At 41.4% G+C, this 26,205-nt stretch overlaps 1 protein-coding gene across 3 annotated transcripts in view; it reads right to left on the bottom strand.

Moving 5' to 3' along the window:
• The window catches only part of TENM1 (teneurin transmembrane protein 1), a gene marked incomplete at its 5' end in the record, with an annotated part of 652,563 nt that overhangs the window by 9,247 nt on the left and 617,111 nt on the right, over positions 1 to 26,205 (bottom strand). For all 3 annotated transcript variants that reach the window (XM_079765170.1, XM_079765171.1, XM_079765172.1), the window contains 3 exons: positions 2,081 to 2,377; positions 12,638 to 12,873; positions 13,941 to 14,113. In XM_079765170.1, coding sequence (XP_079621296.1) covers positions 2,081 to 2,377; positions 12,638 to 12,873; positions 13,941 to 14,113 — 706 coding nt within the window. The remainder of the gene's footprint in view (positions 1 to 2,080; positions 2,378 to 12,637; positions 12,874 to 13,940; positions 14,114 to 26,205) is intronic.

Here is a 26,205-nt window from a genome sequence, read left to right as displayed (position 1 = left end):
GCCATGGTAAATAATTTTTAGAAAGTAAAGAACCATGTGTTTTGTAGGTTCTGAGTTTTGCATAATAGGATTGCTTAATAGGGGCTATGTTTTAATTAGAGAAGAAATTAGAAATCAAGAAAGGGACAAAAATAAACTAAAAGGCACAAGTGATTTGGTTTGTCTCTCTTGTCAAGAAACTAGTCTTTGGAAGTCACTGGGGCTTTTCTTGATACATTATTTCATGTCAATAAGGCCTTATTTCTGTCCACTGCAGACACTGACAGTCTCACATAATTCTCTTTGTTTTGTATTGAAAGAATTATTGCCAACTAAGTTTCTGCAAAGAGAATTTATGTGAAGTTTGCTTCACATGATTCTTCATTCAAGTAAGTTTGATGAAATAATCAGCTAATTCAGAAAAGAGAAACAATAAAATTGCTTCAGAGGCTAATACTGCATGCAGGGCTGAAATGTAAGTGTTCAATAGGCTCTTTTGTTATTGTATAGATAGCCTAAAAGGAAAGTCTTCTGAGAGCCATATGCAACTGTCCATAAGCAATTAGCGCAATGACCAGACTACAGTGCTAATGAGGTTGGGGTTATGAGTTCAAACCCATGTAGTTTCCCTAAAAAGAGCTAGCTATTGCACTAGCCACATGTAGGACCCGTGGAAGAAGCAATGCAAACCCATCCTCACTTCTGAAAAAATAATCCAGCCTATATTCCATTACAGTGGCATCTTTTTTTATATGAAGGTCATCATTATATGTCTTGCTTATGTAAACATACCACCAAATATTTGGATTCAGTCAATTTTGTAAGAGGTTCAGCCCTTTGTGGACATCAGTCATATGATTTTGCCAGTCATTCTTGTTATCGCAATTCAAAAGAGGAAAGTCCCACTCTATAAGATTCAGATGTTCCCAGTGTAGAGAATAAAGATATAATAGATTTCTTCAGCAGAAAAGGATGGGGGATATAGCAGAAAACCCCTTCTTTATCCTGCCTCCCAAGTGGGGCCAGCTTTATCTCCTAGGCATTTTCAACTTAGCTAATTCCCCAGTGACTGACTCTGGGAAATAGTACAATCATTTTTTTTATAATGACATACAACCACTGGCACACATTTGTTTGAAACCCTGGGGGTATATCAGAAAGGCTTGGCATCGTTGGGTGCAAAAGCAAAAATTTGCCTTGTGATCTATGAATTCCTGTAACTTTTCTAAGAACTTCTAGGGGTCACCTTGTGCTCATTACCCTTGACTGTTCAAAGGAAAACATTTTTCAATTTTCTCAGAAATTAATTCAGGACTGATAAATTCAGTTGAATGGATAGACTGAGGAAACAAGAGACACTATCTTAGGATATTAGAAATTGAGATGGCAGATAGAGATCAATTTCTGTTATTGTACTCTGCTGCTGATCTGGCTAGAAGGTATTTTGCTGTGTGAGGGCTGATGTTTGACAAATGGTTTTGGTGGCAGGATTAAAGTCCTTGTCTGTTCCTACCAAACAGAGGCCATGAGCTCCTATCATGGGTGCTACTCGAGACTCGCTGTACACAAAGGACTATAACCAATGAGCCCCACTTCCACCATTCCCTCTGACAGTTGATTACTTGTGAAAATTAGTCCTCAAATGTATACTACTAAAATGTCACTGACTATCCTAACACAGTTAGAATTCTTCGTCCTCTGTGTAAGAGGCTCTTTTCCAGAGCTAAGATACATTAACACACAATTTTATAATTTTCTACCTATTTTCCTCACTATGGGCTTTCATAATAATAAAGATACATTTTCAAGAACATGACTGAATATGCTCAAATGAGGAGAAAGGTAAGCCATTATCCTGACTTCAATTTGAAGTACGTGGCAGAGTGTGGGTTTAGGGAAAGTTCTCAGTTGCAAAACAGCTTATTCTTATAGGACACACACACACACACACACACACACACACACACACTTTTTTGTGTGGGGTAGAACACCCAGAACAAAGACTTTTCTCTTGCCAGTCCTTACCAAGGTGGGTAATTAGGACCACTTTCGATATTCTCAGTCAGATCTGAGAACTAGTTTATTTTCCCCATATACTTACCTTTTCTAAGTAGGTATAGCTCCAAATTTTCCCATCAGCCCAAGTTCTTGAAATTATTTTTCCACTCTGGTCATATTCCATTTTTTCATTCCACATCCCCCTTTGAATAAACGTCACCAGTCCTGAAGGTGAATACGTGATGTTCACTTCATTATATCTGCTTACAGGAGACCACAGAACAGGTCGTCCAGTTTGGTCATAAAGAATTCGAAGGGTGAATTTTCGATGGTCATCATAGATCTTCCCTGTGCGTGTTATATGATCAAAATCTATGGAGAGCAGGTTTCTGTTGTGGGCCTACAAAAAAAGAGATACAAAATTCATTTGAAGCTCTGTCTTGGTTCCCCCTATCTAGCACATTCACAATCACAAGTTTTTTTCTGATTCTCCAACAATGGAGTGTCTCTGGACTTTGAATCCGAATGACTTTCACCTTCCTCAGATGACACTGATCTTTATTCTCCCATCAGATCATACAATCCTGGAGGGTGGGCTATGTTTTAACTCTTGGCATGCGCTGGATCCTCGATATAAGGTTGTTGGTCCCCCCCGCCCACCTAATTTAAGCCTCAAAGTTAGTGACACAATTTTCAATAATTATGTAATCTTATGCGAGTCAGATGCCTACTAAGGATCGGGACTTCCTTCTCCCTCTTTACCAGTAAAGTGGCTAGAACATACAAGGATGAATTATTTATGTGATTAGAAATCAGAACAAAGGGATATATTGACCTCTCTAACATACAGATTCCCTTCTTAGTCTTCCTTGTTCATCCGGGCTTAGAGTTATATCACTTCTACCACAGGGAAATTTAGGTTTCCCCCTAGTGATGGAACCTCAGGCAGCAATATTTTCATGGAGGCCACCAGGTAAATGTGTTGGTAGGTCCCCTAGTATTTGCACAGGTGGCACCACTAAAGGAAGTCAAAACATAGAATTTAGTTTTGACACCAAGTCTAGAAATAGTTTTTGGCTTGGTTCTGGTTCTCGGCTTGCTTGACTGCATGCTAGCATTCCTTCTGTGTACCTCACAACCACGAAGTTATTCTGAGAAAAAGTTGTACTAGAGAAAGCCTGGTGCAAGGGATCTCAGATGGATTCCATGAAAGACAACTCTCAGTGGTGCCTGACTCCTAGGAAATTCAGCTGGATCCACAAAAGATGACCTAACAACTAACTGACTTAGTGAAAAAGTTTAAAAATTAGCAAAGCAGCAACTTTTACTGGGTTTTCAAAGCAACTGGACAACTGACCTGATTTTTTCTACTCTTCAGTTCATAGTGTCAATGTTTGGCAGTCCCACTAGTAACTTCTGCTATGGCTAGCTGATCACAACAGAGCTGAAGAAAGCTCTGTGGAAGAGCAGAGCTTTGAAGGAAGGGCAGGTGGAAAACCATGGGGAGGGCTTTTAAAATTTATTTTATTTATTTCAGTTTTAGTTTTAGTGAGTTTTTTGTTTTGTTATGACTTATTTTGAAAGAGTAGGACTCACAAGAAGTTGCAAAAATGGTACGAAGTCACCATGTACCCTTCGCTCAGCTTTCAAGGGATAGATTTCTAATGCAGGTGGAGGAAGTCCAAGGCAAGGAACCAAGGTAAGAATAAGAAAGAAGAGACTTTTAGAAGTGTAAATAGCAATGGCCCAGGGTCAGGAGACATTGAACTAGCTGCTTGACTGTGCACCAGTCATGTCTTCTATCAGGGCCTTAGTTTCCTTATTTGTGAAATAGGAGTGATAGAACCACTTCATACCACAGAGTTGTGCTAAGAATGAAATGAGATTACATATATAGGTACCTGGTGAAGTGTAAAAATAGTATTAGTAATTGTTATTTTTAGAATATAATGATTACTTTTCTAATTTTAGTTGGGCTTTTGAATGGGCCCATGTGTCAGATTCCAAGGTGATTGTAGCTTGGTGTACTAGGTTTATAGTTATAGGAATTGTCAACACAATCTCAAACAAAATGTTAAATATCAGGTTAATGAGTTGCGGGGAAAAACCAACATTAAGGTTTGACTACATTAACTATAGTTGGACTAAATGGATTCACTAGCTATTTAACTAAATTTTATGTTCTTTTTCATGGTTAAATATCTGAAAGCCATGCACCATGTCCCCAGAAAAATGCACATAAGCACATACATGATCATTTGTAATAAAATCTCAAGGGGCCTCTGAAACCCAAACATGAAACCTTGAGGGGTCTCAAGAGTCCAATTTCAAAATCCCAGTTCAGAAAGAGTTTTAATTTTTTTTAATATTAAAATTGAGATATAATCCTATATAATAAAACCCTAATATGCAAATAGACCAAATGGTGGAACAACTGAACAACTGACCACCAGGGGGTGCATGTGGAACATGGCAGGCATCGGCAGCAGGCAGCAGTAGACATCGGTTGTGGCGGGATGGTGGAGCAGGTGAGCAGGGGCGCCAGACCAAGGCAGGGCACCGGTTGCTGTCATCAGGGAGAGCCTCTGGTGGTTACTGAAAATTCTTTGCTCCCGTGCACCGGGTCCCACCCAGTGCTCATACCTGCTGCTGGCACTGGCCCCACTCGCACCTGCTGCCGGCGCCCAGCACTGGCCCCAATGCTCGGTGCCGTTAGCGGGTATAAATAGCAGCTGTTGTCCTGATCACCTATCAGGGTTTCTCTACCTCCCCCTGCTCCTGAGGCGCTATCGGGGTGGCAGCCAACTCTTGCACCCGCTGCTGGCACTGGCCTCAATTGCTCCACGCCATCAGCGGGTACCAGTGGGGCCGGCACTGTCAGCGTGTGGGAGTGGCAGCGGTGGGAGTGGGGCTGCCAGCAGATAGTGGACCAGGCCATGGTGGGAGGGGCTGGGTGAGGATGCGGAGGATGGGCCGAGATCCGCCCTTGTGCCCACCGCAGCCTTGTGGCCTACAGTCCTTTCAAAGTGCACGAATTCCTTCACTGGGCCCTTAGTTGATATATAACATTATATTAGCTTCAGGTGTATAACATAATGATTCAATGTTTGTATACATTGCAAAATGATCACCATAATGTCTGATTAAACTTTTTTTTCTTGTGATGATTTTTAAGATCTGTTCTCTTAGCAACTTTCAAATACACAATACAGAATTGTTAACTATAGTCACCATGCTGTACATTACATCCTCAGGATTTGCATATTTTATAACCAGAAGTTTGTACCTTTTGACCCTCTTCATCCATTTTGCTCATCCCTGACGCTCCTGACTCCAGCAACTGCCAATCTGTTCTGTTTCTGTGAGTTCTGTTTTTTGTTTTGTGTTTTATATTCCACAAAAAAGTGAGATCCAGAAAGAGTTTTTAACTTAGTGGCCTGTGTGACTATAAAGCCAACAGTCTCATTTCAGATTTTGGTCTTCCCTTGCTCAGTAATCTTGTATAGTTTGCCTTTTAAAATACCTCCTCAACACCCCACCCCCACAACAGATTATAAAAGTAATATTTTTTTTTCATTGCAGAAAAATGGGAAAATATAGAAATATACAAAGAAAATAATTACTTATAATTCCACCTTCTAATGCGAATCACTGCCAATAGTTTGCTGCATTTCATTCAATTTATCCTACTTTTCTTTGCATAATCTGTGTCCATACATTTAAAGAAGATAACTGGGATTATATTTAAAGTTTTATGTCCTACTTTTTCAGCTAATGTTTTATCTTGAGCATCTCTTGTGTTATTAAATATTCTTAAAATGTGGATTTTAATGGTTGCATAATATCTTCCTGCACAATAAGCATCTATTTATCCTTTCTCTAATTGTTGGAAATCAGAGATTTTTTTCCTTTTATATCTCATATTTTGTTGAACATTTTTGTAAGTAAATATTTCCTTATACAGAACCGAAATTACTGGGTCAAATGAAAAGAACATATTAAAGACTCTTGATGCAATTTGAGATACTACTTTATAGTGCACAATAGTTGTGCAAATTTATGCTATCATTAACTAGTAGTGGAGGATCTATCTCATTCCCTCCTTACCAACATCAAGTATTATCATTGTTAGTAAATTTTTCTCAATGTGAGAGTGGGAAAATGGTATGTTACTGTGGTTTAATTTGTATTTATTTGATAAAAATACAATGATACAAATAAATACTAGTGAGGTTGAACCCTTTTTAATATCTATTGGCCACATGCATGTCTTCTATGAATTGTCTGCTCATGACTTTTGTCCATTTTTCTATTGGGGTGTGGCACTTTTAAACCTCCTGGTTTTAGTTTCTTCATCAACCAGCTGGTGCTAATGATATTTGTCCTTAATTTTGAGCTTCTGCAAAAATAGAACCTTGTAAATATTCCATGCCATGAATTCTATCCAGAAGACTAGTAATTGGGAATCATGACTCTTTAAACTATCTGTAGCCAAGTGCATAGAGTCACCAGGCATAAATATATAATAACACACTGTACCACCTATAAGGTGATAGAGAAGCACATGTTTTCTTTCTTTTAATATACAGGACTTGGAAACCTATATGAGACCAGGTGTTCTTTCTTCAACTACCTTTCCTGTGGTTTTATAGCCACATATCTCCAACTGTAATACCGTTCATTTACAATAGCTGTAAAATATCCATGTACTCTCAGAGACGGTTGTAACAGTTACAATTCATGTTATAATGATAGTTAAAGAGCCAAAGTAACAAGTGATTTCCAGTTCAACTAAATTTGTGGTTTTATTTGTCTGACAGATAAAGTTTACAACTGAAAAACACATTTCTAAATAAAGTTGTTACAGCTACACAAGCAGGGATCACTGTTCAAAATCCACTACAAAGCAGGCAGAGCCAAACTCTGCCTGATGTCCTCACTTGGCCTGTTAAGACTTCTGCAACCATACTTCTCTTTCTGGAGAATGCACTCTGATATTCAGATGTTGTTGAAACACTAGTTTCAAAGTCAGGTTTGGAAGGTAATGTAAAATTTGACGACTGGCTGAAAGGGATGAAGGAATTGAACATGCCACAGAATCCTCCTCCTCGCCCTCTGCCCCGCAGAGTCTCTTGTGGAAACCACATGTGAGAAGGCTGGGAAGGAGAAGGCTTTTCCAGGGGAGCTCTCCCACCCTCTTTCCTGAGTGCTATGTGCCTCCAGCTTCCATGGCATGAATCAAAACTAGGTTGCTTGCCTCTGACTGCTGGGGTCATGAACAAGGCTGAGAACGCTCCACATTCATACAAGCACTTATTTGTCTGAAAGGCAAGAATAGCCCCTGACCTAAATGTGGGCCATCCATCCTTATTCATCCTTATTTCCACTCTTACTCCAAACAGTTTACATCAATCCTTGCCCTGGAAAAGAGGGGCAAAGAAAGGGTTGAAATTTGGGAATAGCCCCCAGCTAAAACAGGTCTCTTTGGAGAGGTTGCACATTGGACAAGACCTTTGAGTTTGGCAATTAAAGAGCTGTACACTGGGGCAAAAAAGCTGGACTTGATCATTTTTTAAATAGAAGAAGTATCTATGCTTAATATATCCCTTGATTTTCTTTACGTTTTTTCAGCTTTGCTAAGGAGAAGTAAGGAGAAGGGCTTGCTTTTCATTCATACTTAGACCAGAAAGGAAAAAGGAAAGAAGATGCCCTGGGGATCATAGATTGTGTTGCCAGCAGAAATCAAAGTGCCTGTGAAATGTTGGTACAGGGTGAAGCTCCAAAGAAAAGTGTCCTTTGCCTTCCCTCTGAGCCTTTGCTTGTTCTTTTCCAGGAGTTTGTGTTTTATTGCTTAAGAAAAAGTCCTTTCAGCCCTTCCAATTTGAGACTCATTCAATTAGTAGGATAAAGATATATTAGGTTGATCTATAGACAACCGCTGATATTTGTTTTTGGCCTATTTAATTTTCTTCCTGCTAATCTGGTTTTGTGTCAATTTTATTATTGGTCCAGATATAAGGACTTAAGAAGGGTAGAGGGAAGAATTCTCCCTCTCTCCAACATAATACACATAGTAATACCTCAGTGAATGTTAGTTGCTACAATTATGATTAATGATAATAATACTACTGGTAATAGAGATCGCACAGCCCATACCCCTCATTTTATAGATGGGGAAAATGGTGCAAATTATGGGCATACCCATCCTTACTCAAAATCGTACTCATTCTTTTGAAGGGGAGCAGAATTTTCCACCCCAAAATAATCTCTTTGGCACAAGGATTATTTTTGGCTGACTATTTAAGAAACAGCAGACACAGGGAAATCTCTGAAAGTGGAGCGGAAGTGCCCTGGCATAGCAAAGATGTTTTCTAAGAATGGAGGGAGGTGCTGGGATCCTCTTGGCTGCCTCCCAAATTCCCCCTCATCTGTCAACCTGAGACCTTGTGTTTCAACTGGGCTTCTTTCCCCTTTCAGAGCTCAGATCATGTATGAACATTCACATGTTGCATTTAAAAGCCAATTTACTCCACTCTCAGTTATCTGTGAGCGGAAAAAAAATTGTCAGGATTTTAGATTGGTCTTTGCTTCATTTTGCTTGTAAACACATAATCATCTTAGTTATTTTTATGACTTTGTTTTGAAGTGCTAAGTTTCCTGAAAAATATCCTATATAATAAAACCATAATATGCAAAATGAACGAACGGCAGAATGACTGGTCACTATGATGCACACTGACCACCCGGGGGCAGACCCTCAACGCAGGAGCTGCCCCCGGTGGTCAGTGTGCTCCCATAGGGGGAGCGCCGCTCAGCCAGAAGCCAGGCTCACAGCTGGTGAGCACAGTGGCGGTGGTGGGAACCTCTCCTGCTTCCGCTGCAGGAGGGTGGTAAGGAGCGAGGGGTCTTGGACTGTGAGAGCCCTGGACTGTGAGAGGGGTGGCTGACTGACAGCTTAGGTGTACATCCTCTGAGGGGTCCCAGACTGCGAGAGGGCACAAATCAGGCTGAGGGACCCCCCCCCCCCGCCCCAGTGCATGAATTTCATGCACCAGGCCTCTAGTATAATACATAAAGGAGACAGCAGTTCTGGAGTTTTGTTACAACCTCACATCTCAGTTTGCAAAATCTTGTAAAGAGCTCCGGAATCCAATGCTGGGATGTCTCATATAATGGCCTTATTATCCACGGACATGGCAAGGTACAATCTGGATAAAGTTCCTAAACCAGTTTGCTTTTGGTGAATGTCCAATTCTTTTACAACTGCCTCTACTGTTACCTGTATTCTAATTTCCCTATTGTCCAGGGAAATGTATTTATGGGGACAGATTGATGCAGCAGATGAGGAGATATATGGACTGGATGTAATAGTACTTTGCAAGGAAGATGATTCAAACACAACTCAGGTTGGGGAAAATGGATTTTTAAAATAAATGAAATTTCAGGATATTAATGTAATTTATTTCATTTAATGGAGTTGGCGCAGGATGGCCCAGAGGTAACAAATCCCTTGCCTGCTCAGGCTGAGCAGGATATCACATTTCCCAGCAGTTTGACTCCTTCACCTTGAAGGGGACCCTGACTTTGTATAAAAAAACATAACCACCGATCACTGGAGAAAAGCAACTCTTAGAGAGGACTATCCTTTTCTGATGTTTTTCTTTCCAGCTAGATGGTCTGGGGTGGATGTGATAGGTAGCTTTCTGGAACATTTGATGTTCATCATCTTACCAAGTGAGCCTTTCAATGAACCTGTCATTTTGTGCCTGAATAATTAGTGGTTTATAACCTGCTGCCCAAGCACATTTGCAAATTACAATCACACCTTTGTGTGGTTTTTCAAAGAGAACCTTCATTTGTCCCAATACAGCTGGGGTTTCTATGTTGTGTGACCATGTGAATCTGGTATTCTGTTTCAAGAGCTCTGGTACCCCAACATGGCCTCACTGTGCAATGGAAGTTTCACCAGGAGAAAGAAATGGTTCAGTCCAAGGTCTCGAGGTACTTGAGGGCATCAGAAAGGCTTATTTTTTCCATGTATGCTTACAATGGGTCACTGCATATTTGGCCCAGAAGAGAGAAAGTTACATCTTAAGTGTCATCAGCTTGTCCCTTGAAAGGGACACCAAAAGTGAAGGGGCACCATCTCTGAAATAATAAAGCCAGCAAGGAAAGATAATTTGCTCTGACAAAACTGGATCCATACCTACCTTTTGGGGACATATTTATTTCACTAAATCAGGTGTGCTTGTTCTAGAGAAACTAAGGCAATGGTATCAACAAAAATAGCAGAGGATGGGGAGAGCAGGTACAAATGAATCAGTTAAATAGCTTTCCTCATCCTCTTGCCACTTTCACACATTGCCTGGAGGCCAGCCAGTTGTCCCGAACCACCCAAACTTGCCAGTACATTAGAGTCGATCATTAGAGTCTTTTTGTCAACATTGAAACAAGGACTCAGGCCCTGCCAAGGTGGCTCCACTGAATGCGGCAATGATTTGTTAATGAATTATTTTAAGGAGCATGGCAGCACAGCATGATATAGTGGAAAGACTGTTGTTCTACACGAAGTCCTTCATTTTAGTGCTGGCTCTGATCCTTAATAGCTGATTGACTTTGGGCAAATCACTTAATGTCTCTGGGCCTTAGTCTCTGTATCTATAAATTGGGAATAACAACAATTGATGGTTGTGGTGATTAAAAAAAATCCTGGTTCTGAATGCATTTTGTTAACTCTAAGGCACTAAACATAAGTAAATGATTGTTATTGTTAGATTTCTAGGGGCATGCACAGTAACACCACCTAGCCAATAAGAGTCTCCAGTCTTCAGTACTAGGACCAGGAAGTACCTCAGAGGTCATGTAGAGGAGAAGGCCCTGAATTTGTTGCCCTTATAAGCCGTTCCACAAATCCATTAAACTCTACCACATGTCAACTATAAATAGTATTAACTAAATAACACTTCATTCTACTCCTTAACAGTAAAGAGCTCCCAAATGTTTTATAACCATTAGTTTCTCAACAGTAAGAACAATTTGGGATATGAGGTGCAAATTACAGTTTCTAGTCTCTCTATCATCTGTACACATGGAGGGGCAAAAATAGGGTCGGTTATCTTAGAACATGGAAAATCCTACAGTATAGGATGGACTATCCTAAAGAATAGAAAATGCCAGTCTGATAGTGTATGATTTTGTTCACAATGTTTTATTGAGGCTATAAGCTGGGGGAGGCACGAAGAGATCACTTATTCAATATTATTTTCTATTTTGAATCCATGAGGTTGATAAGCCATATGTAGATAATTCTTTCTTTTCTCTTCATTTCATAGGTGAAAAAAATTAAAGGCCTTTCTTAAGTCACTTGTAAAATTGAGTAGCAAGGCCAGGTCATCTAACTTGATCCAGGGGAATGCCATTTCTAGAATCCTAATAGAACCCCTCACTGCTATTCACACAGAGAAGTCCGACTATTTGGATTGGTTTCACTTCTCAAGTCAGTGGCATATCCAGTAAACATTCTGCTAGAGACCATTCAATAGAATAAGAACATACAAATTGACTTGTGCATGTAGACAACTTTAGCACTGTTCCAAAAAACACCCTTGAAGTCTGTGTCTTGGTGTCACCAATAGAATTGATTGGAAAGCGAGCACTGTCATAAATTATCTTGTCCCTATCAAGCAATGTGACTAGTTTGACTGCTTCTCACTGGAATTGGGTGGTTGTTTATTGTTGCATTTCCACAGTTTAAAGGTTACCACATTTTCTCTCTGAGTGAACTTTTACTGTGAGTGAAGAAAATGCAAGCAATCCAGGTGTCCCGCGCCTGACACAGGTGCTCAAGGCAGGCCTGGCCTCAATAGTGAGTGATTATTTCCCTCAGGCTGGCAGTTGCTTTGGGGCTGATATTGAATGTTACTATATTTGGAAAGTTGGTCACATCATCCTAACATTGGTGTTTCAGAAGGGACAGGCAGACAGTTCTGTGTTGTTTGTAGGCTTTATGCTCTGCAGAAAGGCAAGTGGGACTGAGAGAGCTCTGGTTAACAGTGGTGAACTGTGCTTGGTAAGGACTCAAAAACTCCCAAATCTTTCATTTCCTCCAGGCAGCTCTCTCTGAGCACAACTCACCCAACCTCAGTATTAGTCCTTTACCCCTTTGGCTCTTCATATGTCTGTATTCATGGCAGTGGTATCATTCACTGACTTTTCCTTTTATCTTGCCTTTGTCCAAATGTCGCCTTGTGTCTCTCATCCTTCTGTGTGTACCTGCCTGGTCTTTCCAAATAAAGTACAAACCACACAAAATGGGAACTGGGTCAACTTTATGGGCCTGACAACCATCTCCAGGGCATGCCGTGAGGGATTTTGGAGAGCCACCTGATGAAACACATTTCTCCACCCAGTCTTTCTTGGTGCCTGAAATTGCTACTATTAAAGCACTTTAGCTGGCTAATGACAAGGAAAGCTCCTATTAGGATGTTCATTTAAGAATCCCAAACCATTATCAGCCATTAGCAACCCCTCTTGAATCAGTACTTCATATAAGTCAGTCACCTACATGAGCTTTGGAGAAATAGGACTTCAGATTAGGAAGGCTCTGCAGTTTTCAAACATAAAGAGAAAGTTCTATATCTTGTATAAGGTCAAGACTTACCCTCAGTCTCCTTTCAAAAGCTGAAACGTTGCCTTTGTTTTGCTCCTTCCGCTGCCGCCACTCAATGAGGTTTGCATTGTGCTCTCCGGGCAGTGAGATGTTGCATTTGCCCAGGGTGGGGTTGACCGCCCCGGCCAGGATGTGAGGCTCTGAGCTGAGGCTGATCTCCATCCCGCTGGCAAAGGTGACACGTAGAGAGCCATCTGGACTCACCCGATATGTACTTTGAGTATTTTCTGTAGGCAGAAGAACAAAGGAGGGAGAGGGAGAGGGAGACGAAAGGGAAGCATAGGAAGCAGAGGAAAGACAAGCTTAGCTTTAGGAGGCAAGTCTGGGAAGGGATGAGCAGGTGGGACACTGTGGACCCAACTGCCTTCTGGGCTAGACAACCACTCTGACAGGCAGATGTGCCCTCTGTCCATTTGGGTCTTGTTATTTTCACAGCTGGGGTAGTTTGTTCCTTGGATAAAAGACTCCTGCCTAATACTACAGGCTGTTTTTATTTTTCCTGTCTCATTTTTAAAGAATTCCCTCACAAACTCCCTTTCTGACTTGATAGATCGGCCTCCACAGTTTGATATGCTGGGAGCTAGCATGAGAAGAGTATCAAGTTCAACTTAGCATCCTTACTGCCTGGGGACACCCGCACAGTTGCTGTACCTAACAAAACAACACTGACAAAGGTTGCCACTAATCCCTTTTGAGTGTATCTGAAAGTTGAACAGTTCTGTGTCTGGCCTAACAACCAAATTAGTCCTTAATGACTGGACAGAGGGAAATAGTTTGTGTATCCATTTCCCCTTTAGCTTCCAACACATTCCTTCCAAGTCCAACCTCCTTCCTTTCCTTCTCCCCTCCCTCCCTTTAAACAGAATGAGCTTTTAATTCTCCCATTTCTCTTATATTCTTGCTCGGTGTGTATGTGTTTATCCTAATTCATCCTTTTTATTCCCCCATGTCAGCATGGATCTTGAATGCTAATATCAGATGTGACACAGACTACATTTCTTTACTATAACCCCTTCCATGCCCGAAAGAGCTTTATGCACTGCTGGGTGCTGCGAAATGACTTGACGGAAGAGAGGATTTGGCAAGGATGTAAACTCCTGACTCCCACAGAGATGTGGCTCAAGGCTGCTATGTGAATCTGTGAAAAGGGTGATTTTGTCCGGGTTTCAGCTTCCAGAGCTGAAAAATAGGGAGACAATGCCATCTTCTCAGACAGAAGTGAATTCTATGTATTAGAAGGGTAGAAGTTAAGATAGGTGCTATTACAGTCAGGCGAAGTGAGAAATAGTCATACCTTGTTTTAAAATATAGATGGTAGTAGTTGCTGTCAAGTTGGTTGACATGAGGACATTTTCACGGTTGGAAGTATCCAGCTCCACTTTTGTCAGCTTCTCCAGGTCACTGTGGAAGCTGCTGACTTCTCCAGTGGGAAATGTTGCATTGGTCAGATGTCCCTCGGGGTCATACCTGAGGAATGGAACCAATGCCAACTTTGAAGCCTCTTGGCAGTGATAACAGGCCTTTGCAAAATAAAAATCACTTGGCAGTTTAACTTTGAGTGATAACAAGTATTATTAACCTTGTTCAATAAGAAGAAAAAGGTCAGAGAGATGATTAATCAAACAAAGTTATTTTTGCAGCTTCTGAATTCTTGATGACTTCCTTGAACTGTGCTGTTTTACAGAAAAAATATATCTGGTAATGAATCACCAGGGTGGAAAACTGATTTATGAATCATGCCCCACGGTGTGTAATGTTGCAGGGCAGCTTCCCTTTTGCGATTTGGGTTGATCCCATTAGATGTGATAGATGACAGAACCCAGCAGAGGGTGCTGTTGGCAAAGGAAACAGAGGCACAAACGAGGGCCCAAAGCCTGAGAATGCCAATAAACTGACTGCATTGTGATAGGAAAATTTTATTTGCTGCCGTTTAAGTTGCCAAGTTGGAAATGAATGAATCATTCTTCCCACAAAATGAACAAGCACAGAAGATAATGGAAGCATGTTCATTAGAACATTATGGAGCCCCTTGATCTCAGTGTCACTTAATTTTTTTTAGCTTTTTAGAGTATAGCACATGTTGTAATTTGCTTATATGAGTAGGAGAAAAAAAATTACCTGGCACAATAGGCAATAACCTATATCTAGAAATATAGTCTAGTGAGTTTACTTAAAAACAACAACAACAACAACAACAACAACACACACACACACACACACACACACACACACACACCATCAGAATTATTGGCAATCTCACTGTCCTCCAAATGAAAACTGCTTCCCTGAAGGCTTTTGATGTGGAGCTGTTCTTTTATTGCCAATAGAACCATGAAAAATAAACACTTCATTAAAAGTAAAGGCATGCACTTGGAAACCCATTACTGTTTTCTTTTCAAGCTGCAAATTACAAAATATTTAAGCACTTTTATAATGTTAAACAATTATATTCTTTTTACCCAAAGTGAACAGGATATAGTCTGGACACAATGGTGGAGTCTGGTTCTGCTACCTCATCCCCCAACCATTATGCAAAAGGATATAGTGATTCAGTGTTAATACACTAGGTTGCAGGAACTCAGATTAGATAGTTGCTCAAATTTTAACACCTAGACTAGTTTTTGATAGGTTTGGGAAAAGGGGCTGGACCTTATTTTATCAGATAGATCTGAACTTGAGGGTATACACAATGCCACACATACACACCCTATCAGTTAAAACAGTCATGTAACTGGCTGGTATGGCTCAGTTGGTTCAGCGTCATCCTGTGCACCAAAAGGTGGCAGGTTTGATCCCTAGTTGGGGCACATGCAAGAAGCAACTGGTTAGTGTTTCTCTCTTGCATCGATGTTTCTCTCTCTTCTTCCTCTCTCTAAAATTAAAAAAACAAAACCTAGTCATGTATGAAAATAAAAATAATCAAATAGGTCATTTGACATCATAGATATGTGAAGCCCTAGTTGGTTTAATTGGATGTGCCCTTTATTTAAATGGATTTCAGACAAAACGGTGGTTGGTGTCTTGCTGCTATACAGCTAAGGCCACATTATCAAGGAAAGACCAAAAGGTGCTGCTTGTGCCTGGGGTTAATGGCAAAATCATCCTGCCTGTTCAGCTTTATTTTTTAAAATATATTTTTATTGATTTCAGAGAGGAAGGGAAAGGGAGAGAGCGATAGAAACATTAATGATGAGAGAGAATCATTGATCAGCTGCCTCTTGCACAACCAATACCAGGGAATGAGCCTGCAACCTGGGCATGTGCCCTGACCAGGAATCGAACTGTGATCTCCTGGTTCATAGATCTATGCTCAACCACTGAGCCAAGCTGGCTGGGCCTGCTCAGCCTGTTTGCCCATGGTCTGCTTTAGGGCTCTGTGGCTGCAAGAAGCAAGTTCTTGATGAGAAAGTGGCATGGAAGAGCTTGAACACCTAGCACAGCCAAATATTGTCTGTCTGGCCTTCCTTCTAGGATAAGAAAATGATGTCCAGCCTTGATTCTCCCAAGGCACTGAGCTGCTTTTCCTTTGAGGGAGGAGTTTGGAGGCAGCAGATAGAAGGGAGCTGCTGCAGGCCTGCCTCGTGAGGGAGACTATGGCCTCGCCACCTGGATTACTCAAGCAGTTCTTCTGTTTCACAACCATTGTCAGCACCTTTCCTGATTTCTAAGGGGTTCCCTCACCTTCAGCAAGGTCACTCTTCATCATTTCTCCAGGAAATTTGACTTAAGATGCTATACATGCAGGTTCCCACTGGGCTTTGCAGCTTGGGGCCGTTTCCCAGTCACTCAGCCCCTTGTTTTAAAGCGAGATTTAATCTAAAAGTGAGGGCTGTGGTTGGGTTCACTCCTCAGGGTTAAGATCAGATGCCAACTGAGTCATCCATGAGCAAAAGTGCAAAGGCCAAACACCCCAATAGACCTTGGCAGTGGCCTGTGGATAAATCTGGATTCCCCCCTCTGCCCCAAACACCTTTTAAGCTCAGTCACAGGTGCTCTTTGCCTGAGATTATACATTTTAAAGCTTATTTTCAAGAGCACAGCCACATTCCTACATATTCTGTTTCCATGCCCACCCTCCAAATTGATAGGAGTATATTCGGAAAGGAAAGCTAAATACTCCTGGGTAAAACTGTAATTACTCGGAGAGATCTAGCTGGGAGGCTGCTGCCTGACCCTTTTCTGGTGAGGGAGGCAATGGTGTGAGGATCAGGTAGAATTTCCACAGTCCTGCCAAGTCACTGGGGACCTAAAAAGTTATATTACTTGATTTCATTGCTGTGGCTGGATAAGCATCCTTATTTGAAAGTGCACATTTGACTTTAACTCTATTGTAAACAAACTACGCTGCCTTGAGGGCATTCTGTTAACTGAAATAAGTTAGACAGAAAAGGAAAAAATACTGTATGATCTAAGTTATATGTGGAATCTAAAAAATACCCCCAAATCAAAAAATATGTACACACCAAACTTAGAAAAAGAGAGCAGATTTGTAGTGACTAGAGGCGGGGGCTGGGGGAAATGGAAGAAGGTGGTGAAAGGAGCAAACTTCCAGTTATAAGATAAATAAGTCGTGCCCTGGCCGGGTAGCCCAGTTAGTTGGAGCATCGTCCTGTACACCAAAAGGTGGCAGGTTTGATTGCCAGTCAGGGCACATACCCAGGTTTTGGGTTCAATCCCCATTTGGGGCACGTGAGGGAGGCAACCGATTGATATTTCTCTGACCTCTCTCTCTCTCTCTTAAAATCAATAACAATATATCCTAGGGTAAGGATTACAAAAAAGATAAATAAGTCATGGGGATGTAATGTACAACATGATGACTGTATAGTATATATATGAAAGTTGCTAAGAGAGTAAATCCTAAAAGTTTTCATCAGGAGGAACCAAAATCATTTTGTTTTCTGTTCTTTCTTTTTTTTGTATCTGTATAAGATGATGAATGTTAGCTAAACTTATTGTGGTAGTCATTTAATAATAAATGTAAGTCAAGTAATGCTGTATGCCTGAAAATTATACAATACTGTATGTCAATTATATCACAATAAAACGAAAGGAAAACAAATAAAAAACCCAAAGCCATCTATTCCTCAACACACTCACGTGCCCCAATTCTGCTAGTCACAGTCAAAGTAATTGCATTTGCTGGTATCTGCAGTATGGTGTCTCTCATATGCTCAATCATTTATATGGCCCCCGGTCAAAACATACAGACCCACCTCTTTTCTGTGGGGTTACTTCCAAAGTAAAAGTGACAGGCAGATCCCACAACTTTGGAAAGATTGCTCAAAAGTAGATAAGAAATAATGGGAGTCTTTGATTTCCTATGGCTTGCTTGAGGTACCCCCACCCCATGACAGGGGAATGCGTGTTTCCAGATGGAATGTCTAAGAAACAAGTTTAATCAAAATCTCTTATGCTGTGTGTTTCCCTTTGGTGCTTGCATCCTTTGGTGCAGAGAGTAAATACAAGCCAATATGCTGCCACTGATCCCCTCGGGATGCAACATGGTAGCTACCTGCTACTCTTCCCCAGTAGGGAGTTGCACTCACTTAACCAGGCCTAAAAATTCTGGTTAGTAAATTGTGCCATCAGGCAATGACCATGCCTTCATAGGTATCAGAAGTGGGTTTGGTAAGAGGAGATGCCATCAAATTGTCCCTTTCTGTCCTAATTTTAGAGAGTTCCACTGTGTGCATGCATACACATGTCCCCATGAAGCAAAATAATCTGTAAAGAAAATTCAGAACTCATTCTTGTCCTTAAGGCGCATATAGTTTAGTTGGGGAGATGATATTTATATATTATGAAAAGTATATTGGGTCTGATATTTTCTCATAAGGGATAGCCTGTCCTTTTCCTTGAGGACAATTGAAGCCAGAGCTAAACAATGCAGAGGAAAAACTAGAAGCTCCTTCACCTTTGCTTTTAGGAAAATATTGAATATTACAGAAGAAAAATTCATTACTTATTTTTTAAAATGGAAACGGACCTTCTTTATCCCCTCATGCCAGAAACCTGAGCAATCTCATAAGCATTCTTTCAGAAATACTGGGTTCCCTTTCCTCACAAATAACTTCATTTGGCTTCCTATGATTCAGCTCCAAGTCAATAATGCCCTTCTATCTTCATTTGTGGTGGATAAGATACACACAACTCATTCTAATGCCAGAATATTGCCGTGTACTTCTGTAAACAAGGCATTGGGCTAAGAAGAATAGGAGAAGGAAGTGGTATCTGAATCCTGGAAGGGAGGTAGAGCTCAATCCCTTGCTAAGTAGAGACTGGGGAGGGAGGAAGGCATTCCAGAGGTGATGACATGAAGTAAAGCACACAGGTGGGTGGCATGTCCATTGAAGGGACGGGGTAGCAGAAGCACAACATTCCTCTAGGAGGGAAGTGGGGGATAAGGCTGGAAAGGCATGTTGGAATCAGAGTACCAGATTCTGGAGGAAATCAGGTAGTTAGTAGACAATAGAGAGATTTTCAGGGGGAGAACAGGATGATTCAAGCAGTGCTTTGGTGGCAGTGAATCTTGAAAGGGGAGCTATGAAGTAGGAAGCCTGTTGGGAGGCTGCAGCCTCAGTCTGTGTAAGAGAAGATGGTAGATTTTTATTTTTGCCTTTATTAAATATATTGTGATAGCCCATTATTGGGACTTGTTTTTCTTTATAAACTTTCAAATTTTTAGAGGGAGGGTACAGTGTCTCATTCATCTCTGTATTCTCAGGCCTGGCACAGAGAAGATAGGCACTATACTTGTTGAATAAGTGCAATAAAAGAGGCTGCTAGTGGAAATGGAGAAGATGGGGTGGATATGAGAGTCAGTGTGGTTAGAGAATAGATAGAACCATCTATGGTGGTGTTGAGAGGCCAGGTTCAACTTTCATAGATGCTCTGTGCCACACAGCTAATCTTCCCCACCAGCCTCTGAAAGGTTTTTTGGCCAGCAGCCTCTCTTCCTCCTGTTCACTCCCTGTCTCTATTGCAATTTTCCCTAGCATGACCCACAACAATTCTGTCTGCCCATTCTTGCTCCTTACCAAGGGCATAAAGCACAACGAGAGGTGACTGTGCAAAGGTGTTGTCTGTCTCTGGAGATTGTAAGGAACAGTTGGCCACTCTATGTTTGCCTTACTTAATAGAAATCCTTTGCCCACCAGGAGGCAAGGGGCTGGACCACATGGTGCCTTAGTCCCCTCCCTACTCTGATATTCTAGAAAGCATTGGAAACATTCTGATGTGTTTGGACTATTCATTTACATAACCAGTTCTGCATGGGACTCACATCCTATGCCTAGGCAAATATCTCATCCAGAGACATGGCTTGTTTACCTTATCCCCCTCCCCAGCCCCTTTTTAATCTTATCATAGAGGAGGGAGAATCCCTCATCAGCCATCGTCCATAAAACTGAGCATTTGTAAAATAGTCTAGAGCTATAATGAAGGCTTTTCCAAGTTGTCAGTGAATGGCATTATTTTTTTGGGGGGTGGGGGATATGCCAACAAAGTTCAGAAACAGAGAGAACAGAAGACCAGGGGTTAAGGGATCATGTAAATGCACAGTCTCTTTTGAGTGTTGGGCTCCCACAAAGGGCAAGGGCCTGAGGAACTGTCAGCTCAGTTGGGACCAGCAGCAGCGCTGCAACTGACGCTTTTGGCCTCGGTCTGGGACCTTTTCAGTTTAGTATAGCAGATGCCTTTGCCAGGGCACTGCTTAGGAAACAAGCAAGGGCATCCTGGCTACTCTTGCAGCTTCAGGGGCAAACAAGGCTTGCCTGCCATATGAGTAGCTGGGCCCCTCCCTCAGGCTTCAGCTGTGGCAGGGTCATTGCAATTAGGAGCCCGGCAGCCCCTCGGGCCAGAACCCTTGTCTCCTTCAGCCAATATTCCTGCCTTGACAGTCACCTCCCTATTAGCAGTTTCTCTCTGGTCAGCTTTTCCCCTGACACTCAGAACATTTAGGGGCAGTCAAGCATCACGTACTAATACTTTGGGGTGTGCAATTTTGATCCTGGTCCAAGTCAAACGAAATTATGAAAATCAATGGACTATTTAAACAACATCACACTACACAAGAGAAGCCCCCATTCTACCACTGCACAAGATGCATTTTAAAATCCAATGTGGATTATGCAGTGTTCACGGTCGTCTGTGTCATTTCTCCTCTCCATCGCTTCGGATCATGGAAAGTTGAATGGATTACTGCTTTAGCTACCTTTCCGTAGCTGCCCTCCATCCTGCCAAATTTTGCTTCTGTTTCTCTTTATCTTTTTCTGTGTCTCATCTCAGAACAGAAATTCTATTTCCACCTTGGCAAACCATTTGTCCCCTTTGGCCACAGAAGGCAGCCAGCCTCCCTCTCATCTCAGGGAAAAGCTGAACTTCTTTTAGGAGGGCCTGGTGGTAGTGGCAAGGCCACCTTCTACTATGTCAGGGTGGCTCTAATCCTGATTAGAATAGTAGGTCCTATTCTGTGGTCCCCAACTTCCAAAGGACAAGGAAACACTTGAAAGAGTGTTCACAGCTGGCTAACACATTGAGGATAAAAGTGAAAGGCAGATTTTGTGCAGAGCAGACCAAAAGAAGAATGAGTTACATTATGCAGGTTGGAAACTGCTCATTTCTCTATATGCAGGTAAGAAGGGGCAGTGGTTTGCCCTGGCTGGCGTGGCTCAGTTGGTTGGAGCATTGTCTCATACACTGGAAGGTCATGGGTTCGATTCTGGGTCAGGGCACATATCCAGATTGCAGGTTCCATTCCCAGTTGGCATGTGTGCCGGCGTGTGTATGGTTCTATTTTCACTTGGATGTCTAACCAAACTGATCACATCCAAAACTGAACTCCTGATCTCCCACCTGGTATAATGTACTCTTTGCATAGTCCCCCCAATCTTGGTAAATGAAAATTCCAACTTCCAGTTATTCAGGCCAAAGAACTTTGAAGATATCTGACCATTCTTTCTCCCATACCCACATCCAATGTCAGATCTATCCTGACAGATCTGTCAAAATATATTTAGGAATTTATAACTTCTTACTGCCTTCACTCCCTGATCTAAGTCACCATCTTATGCCTGGATTATTGCAAATCCTCTCTGCTTCCACCATACAATCTGTTTTCAATACAGAATGATTCTTTAAAGATATAAGCCAGATTGTGTCACTCCTTTAGTCAAAACTCTCCAGTGGTTCCACCTCTTACTCAGAATAAAAGTCAAAGTCTTTACAGAGACCTATAAAGCTCTACCTGAAGTAGCCCTGTTACTTCATAGGTTTCATCTTCCCATTACTCTTTACTCCACTCCAGTCACAGTGGCTGCCTTACTATTTCTTGAACACATCAGGTTTGTTCCTGCTGCAGGGCCTTGGCACTTGCTGTTCCCACTGCCTGGAATTTTCTCTCTCTTCCTTCCCCCAGATATCCTCATGGCTCACTCCCTCACCTCCTACAGGTATTTATGTATAGTAGTCCTCCCTTATCCACATGGGACATGTTCCAAGATCCTCAATGGATGCCTGAAACCACAGCCAGTATCAAACCCTTTTTTAATACTGTTTTCCCCCCTATACATAGTACATACTTATGATAAAGTTTAATTTATAAATTAGGCACAGTAAGAGATTAACAACAATAACTAATAATAAAATAGAACATATAACAATAAACTGTAATAAAAGTTCTGTGAATGTGATCTCTCTCTGTTCATGTTTTCCAACCACAAATTGAATGGCTTCTCCATCTTAATTAAGCATTTGCCACGCACTGTGGCCATAACTTTTGCAGTTTGAGATACGACAGCAAAATGAGCACAAATTTTTTTTCCTTCTTCACAATTTAATGGATAGAACATTTGTTCTTACCATAGATCTTAGCAACCTCAGCATGCCTTTTCCCCTTTCCTTATTAACTCGAGAACTTTCACCTTTTCACTTAAAGGAAGCAAGTACTTTACAGCTTCTCTTTGGCATATGTGAGTTGCCAGCATCGCTACTCCTGGGCTTTGGGGTCATTATTAAGTAAAATAAGGGTTACTTAAACACAAGCACTGAGATACCCATATCTTGACAGTTAATCTGATAAATGAGTAGGCTACTAAGTGACCAATGGCGAGGAGTGTCTATAGCATGGATATGCTGGACAAAAAATGATTCATGTCCCAGGTGGGAAGGAGTGGCAGGGCATGAGATTTCATCACACTACTCAGAACAGCACACAATTAAAAATTGTGACTTACTTATGTAATTTTCCATTTAATATTTTCAGACCATGGTTGACCACAGATAACGGAAACTATTGACAGAAAACCAGGGATAAAGGGAACTACTGTACTCAAATGTTACCTTTTTAGTTAGGCTTTCTCTGACCGCCCAACTTGAAATAAAAACCCTTCTGCCCCATATTCTTTTTTCTTTGTTGCCAATCCTCACCCAAGGATAAAGGATATTTTCCCCATTGATTTTTAGGGAGAGTGGAAGGGTGGGAAGAAGTGGGGGTGGAGGAGAGAAAGAGGGGCGGGGGAGGGAGAGAGAGTGAGCCATGTGAAAGAGACACATCAATTGATTGCCTCCCGCATGTGCCCTGACTGGGACCGGGGATCAAATCTGCAACCCAGGTACGTGCCCTTGACCAGGAATCGAGCCCTCAGCTCTTCAGTGTGCAGGCCCATGCAACACCAGCCAGGGCCTGCCTCATATTCTTAATCTCCCTTACCCTGCTTTATTTTCTCCCTAGAACTTACACCATCTGAAGTTTTGTACATTTCACTTGTCTCTCTCTAGTACAACTTAAGCTCTATGAAGGTAGAGATTTTTATCTGGTTTATTCATGTCTGTATTACAGACACCAGAACAATGCCTGGCACGGGTAGGTGCTCAGGAAATATTTATTGAACAAATAAATGAACCCACAAATGGGTTGCTTTGTGTTTTTCCCCTCTAGCTTTATTGAGGTATAATTGACAAATAAAATTATTAATCCTCACTCAAGGATATTTTTTCCCATTGATTTTTTAAAAAATGTGTTTTTATTTAGAGATAGAGAAAGGGAGAGGGAGAGAGAGATAGAAACATTGATGAGATAGAAACATTAACATTGATGGGCTGCCTCCTGCACGCCCCCTACTGAGTATTGAGCCTGCAACCCTGGGCATGTGACCTCACCGGGAATCGAACAGAGCACTTCTTGGTGCATGGGTCTATGTTCAACACTGGTGAGGCTTTTCCATTGATTTTTTAGAGAGAGAGAAACATTGATTTGAGAGAGACACATATATTGGCTGCCTCCCACATGTGCCCCAACTGGGGCCAGGGATGGAACCTGTAACCCAGGTAAGTTCCCTTGACCGGGAATCGAACCCGAGACTGTTTGGCATGTGGATCAATGCTCTAACCACTGAAACACTGGCAAGGGCTAAAATGGTATATATTTAAAGCGTATAATGTGATGGTTTGATAAATAAATGAATGACTGATCTGGTTATTTTGAAAACTAGTTGGGACTTAAACCATTTCTTTTTTTTTAGATTCTTTGTTGTTTAAAGTATTACATAGACTATTACATATGTCTCCTTTTTCTCCCATTGACTTCTTTCCGGCCATCCCCATCCCTCAGCACATGCCCTCACCTTCCTAGTGTCTGTGTCCATTGGTTATGCTTATATACATGCATCCTTTGGTTGATCTCTTACCCCCTCTCTTCCCCCCCCCCAGCCATTTCTTATTGCTTGACTAGATTTAATCATTAGGTTTCAAAAATAGTTTGTCTAATTTCAGTTGCAGTGTGATCTCGCATAAATAAATTAAAAAAAATATATTCTTGCCCTGGCTGGTGTGGCTTAGTTGGTTGGAGCATTGTCCTGTGCACAGAAGGGTTGCTGGTTCGATTCCCAGTCAGGGCACACGCCTAGGTTGGGGGTTTGATCCCTAGTCAGGGCATGTATGGGAGGCAGCCGATGGATGTTTCTCACATCAATGTTTCTTACTCCCTTCTTCCCTCCCTCCCTTCCCCTCTCTCTAGAATCAGTAAAACATGTCCTTGTGTGAGGATTAAAGAAATAATAACAACAATAATAACAATAGTAAAAAGGATAATCTCACTAAAAACTTCATCTTTCTTAAGGTATTTAAAAATGAGTCAGACTGTCGGAGTTTGAATGCTGGACATTTGTGAGAATCAGGACAAGTTAACCATTCTGTGCCTCAGTTTCATCATCCATAAAACAGGCATACTAGAAGCACCTATCCCATGATGTTTTTTGGGGATCATAAAAATAATAGTGTATGTAATTCACCTACCCCAGTACCTGACATATAGTAAAGCTTCAGTGAATAGTGGCTTTTATTACTGTTATTAAGATGTAAGAGAAAAATCTCAAAAAATACAGGAAGACTTGCAACAGAAACAACTGAATACATTTTTCTAAGTGAAACTAAAATAGTTGTCCAGCTCTTTTGTATAAGTGGCAGTTCTTTGGGAAATGAGCCAAAACTTGAAGGCCAATTGTTTTGTCCCTTTCCTTAGGGGGGTTTCCTGGGTCTGGACACATTCTATTCATATTCTTTATATCCTCACAGAATAGTCACGCTTGGAACCCCTTATGCTTAATATCTCCACTGGTCACATTCTTCGCATTAATGCCATTTCAGACCCAGAGGTTCAGATTCCATGGATGATCTTCACTCAGGAAATTGCTTAAAAATTCAGCAGTTCCCTTTGTGGGAAAGATGCTTGCTGAGTGCTGGCAGACTAGCTTTCTGAATGTGTTGACTTGCAAACAAGGTTGTCCATGCTTTAAAAGGCAAGGACAATGGTCTCTATTTCTGTGTCATGACACCTCCTTGTAGCTCGCTGTCAGACACATCTTGTGTTAATGCCTTGTTAAACAAAGTTATCACAGATCCAGTCTATGAATGCTGACATGTGTCGGGTTATTTGACTAATGCAGGGAAAGGGGGAAGCCCAACCCTGCACAGGAGCATTGGCTCCACATTTCACAGAAGTAGCCAATGAAGTGCAGCCTCTCCCATTCTGCACTTGCCTCAACATCATTTCACACTTGCTACCCAGGATCCACTTCTTATGTTCTAACTTCCCACTCACCTCCCACAGTTGGGCTGGGCTTGGCTAGGTTGGGCACACATTCATTTATTCATTCATTAAACCCCACAGGGATCAAGGAATACTAGTTAAACCACACTGCCTCTTTGCTGCTTTTGAACATTTCTCTAGTTTAGTTATTTAAATAAAATGTTATCTTCTTGTCTAAGCTATGCTGTAAATTTCTTGAGTACATGGACTTCTACATTATTCCTGTTTCCTGCAGTGCCACCCTTGATTCTTCATTTGGTCTATGTTTTTATTATTATGCTCTGCAAAACTGCTCTGGAGAAATGGGTCCAAACCCCAGGAATTGGGTTAAATTTCCTCCCTGACTTTTTATTTTTTATTGTGTTAGGAGAAACTAGCATGTAACAACCAGCAAACACTAAACCATTTTCCTACTATAATATGACTTCAAACAAAAACCTGACAAAGCCTATGCTGAGAATTAGAAACTTAC

The sequence above is a fragment of the Cnephaeus nilssonii genome (assembly GCF_951640355.1).
Source record: "Cnephaeus nilssonii genome assembly, chromosome: X".
In the NCBI taxonomy this organism is placed as follows: domain Eukaryota; kingdom Metazoa; phylum Chordata; class Mammalia; order Chiroptera; family Vespertilionidae; genus Cnephaeus; species Cnephaeus nilssonii.
The sequence above is the reverse complement of the archived record's forward strand: the minus strand, read 5'-3'. Positions and strand labels throughout refer to the sequence as shown.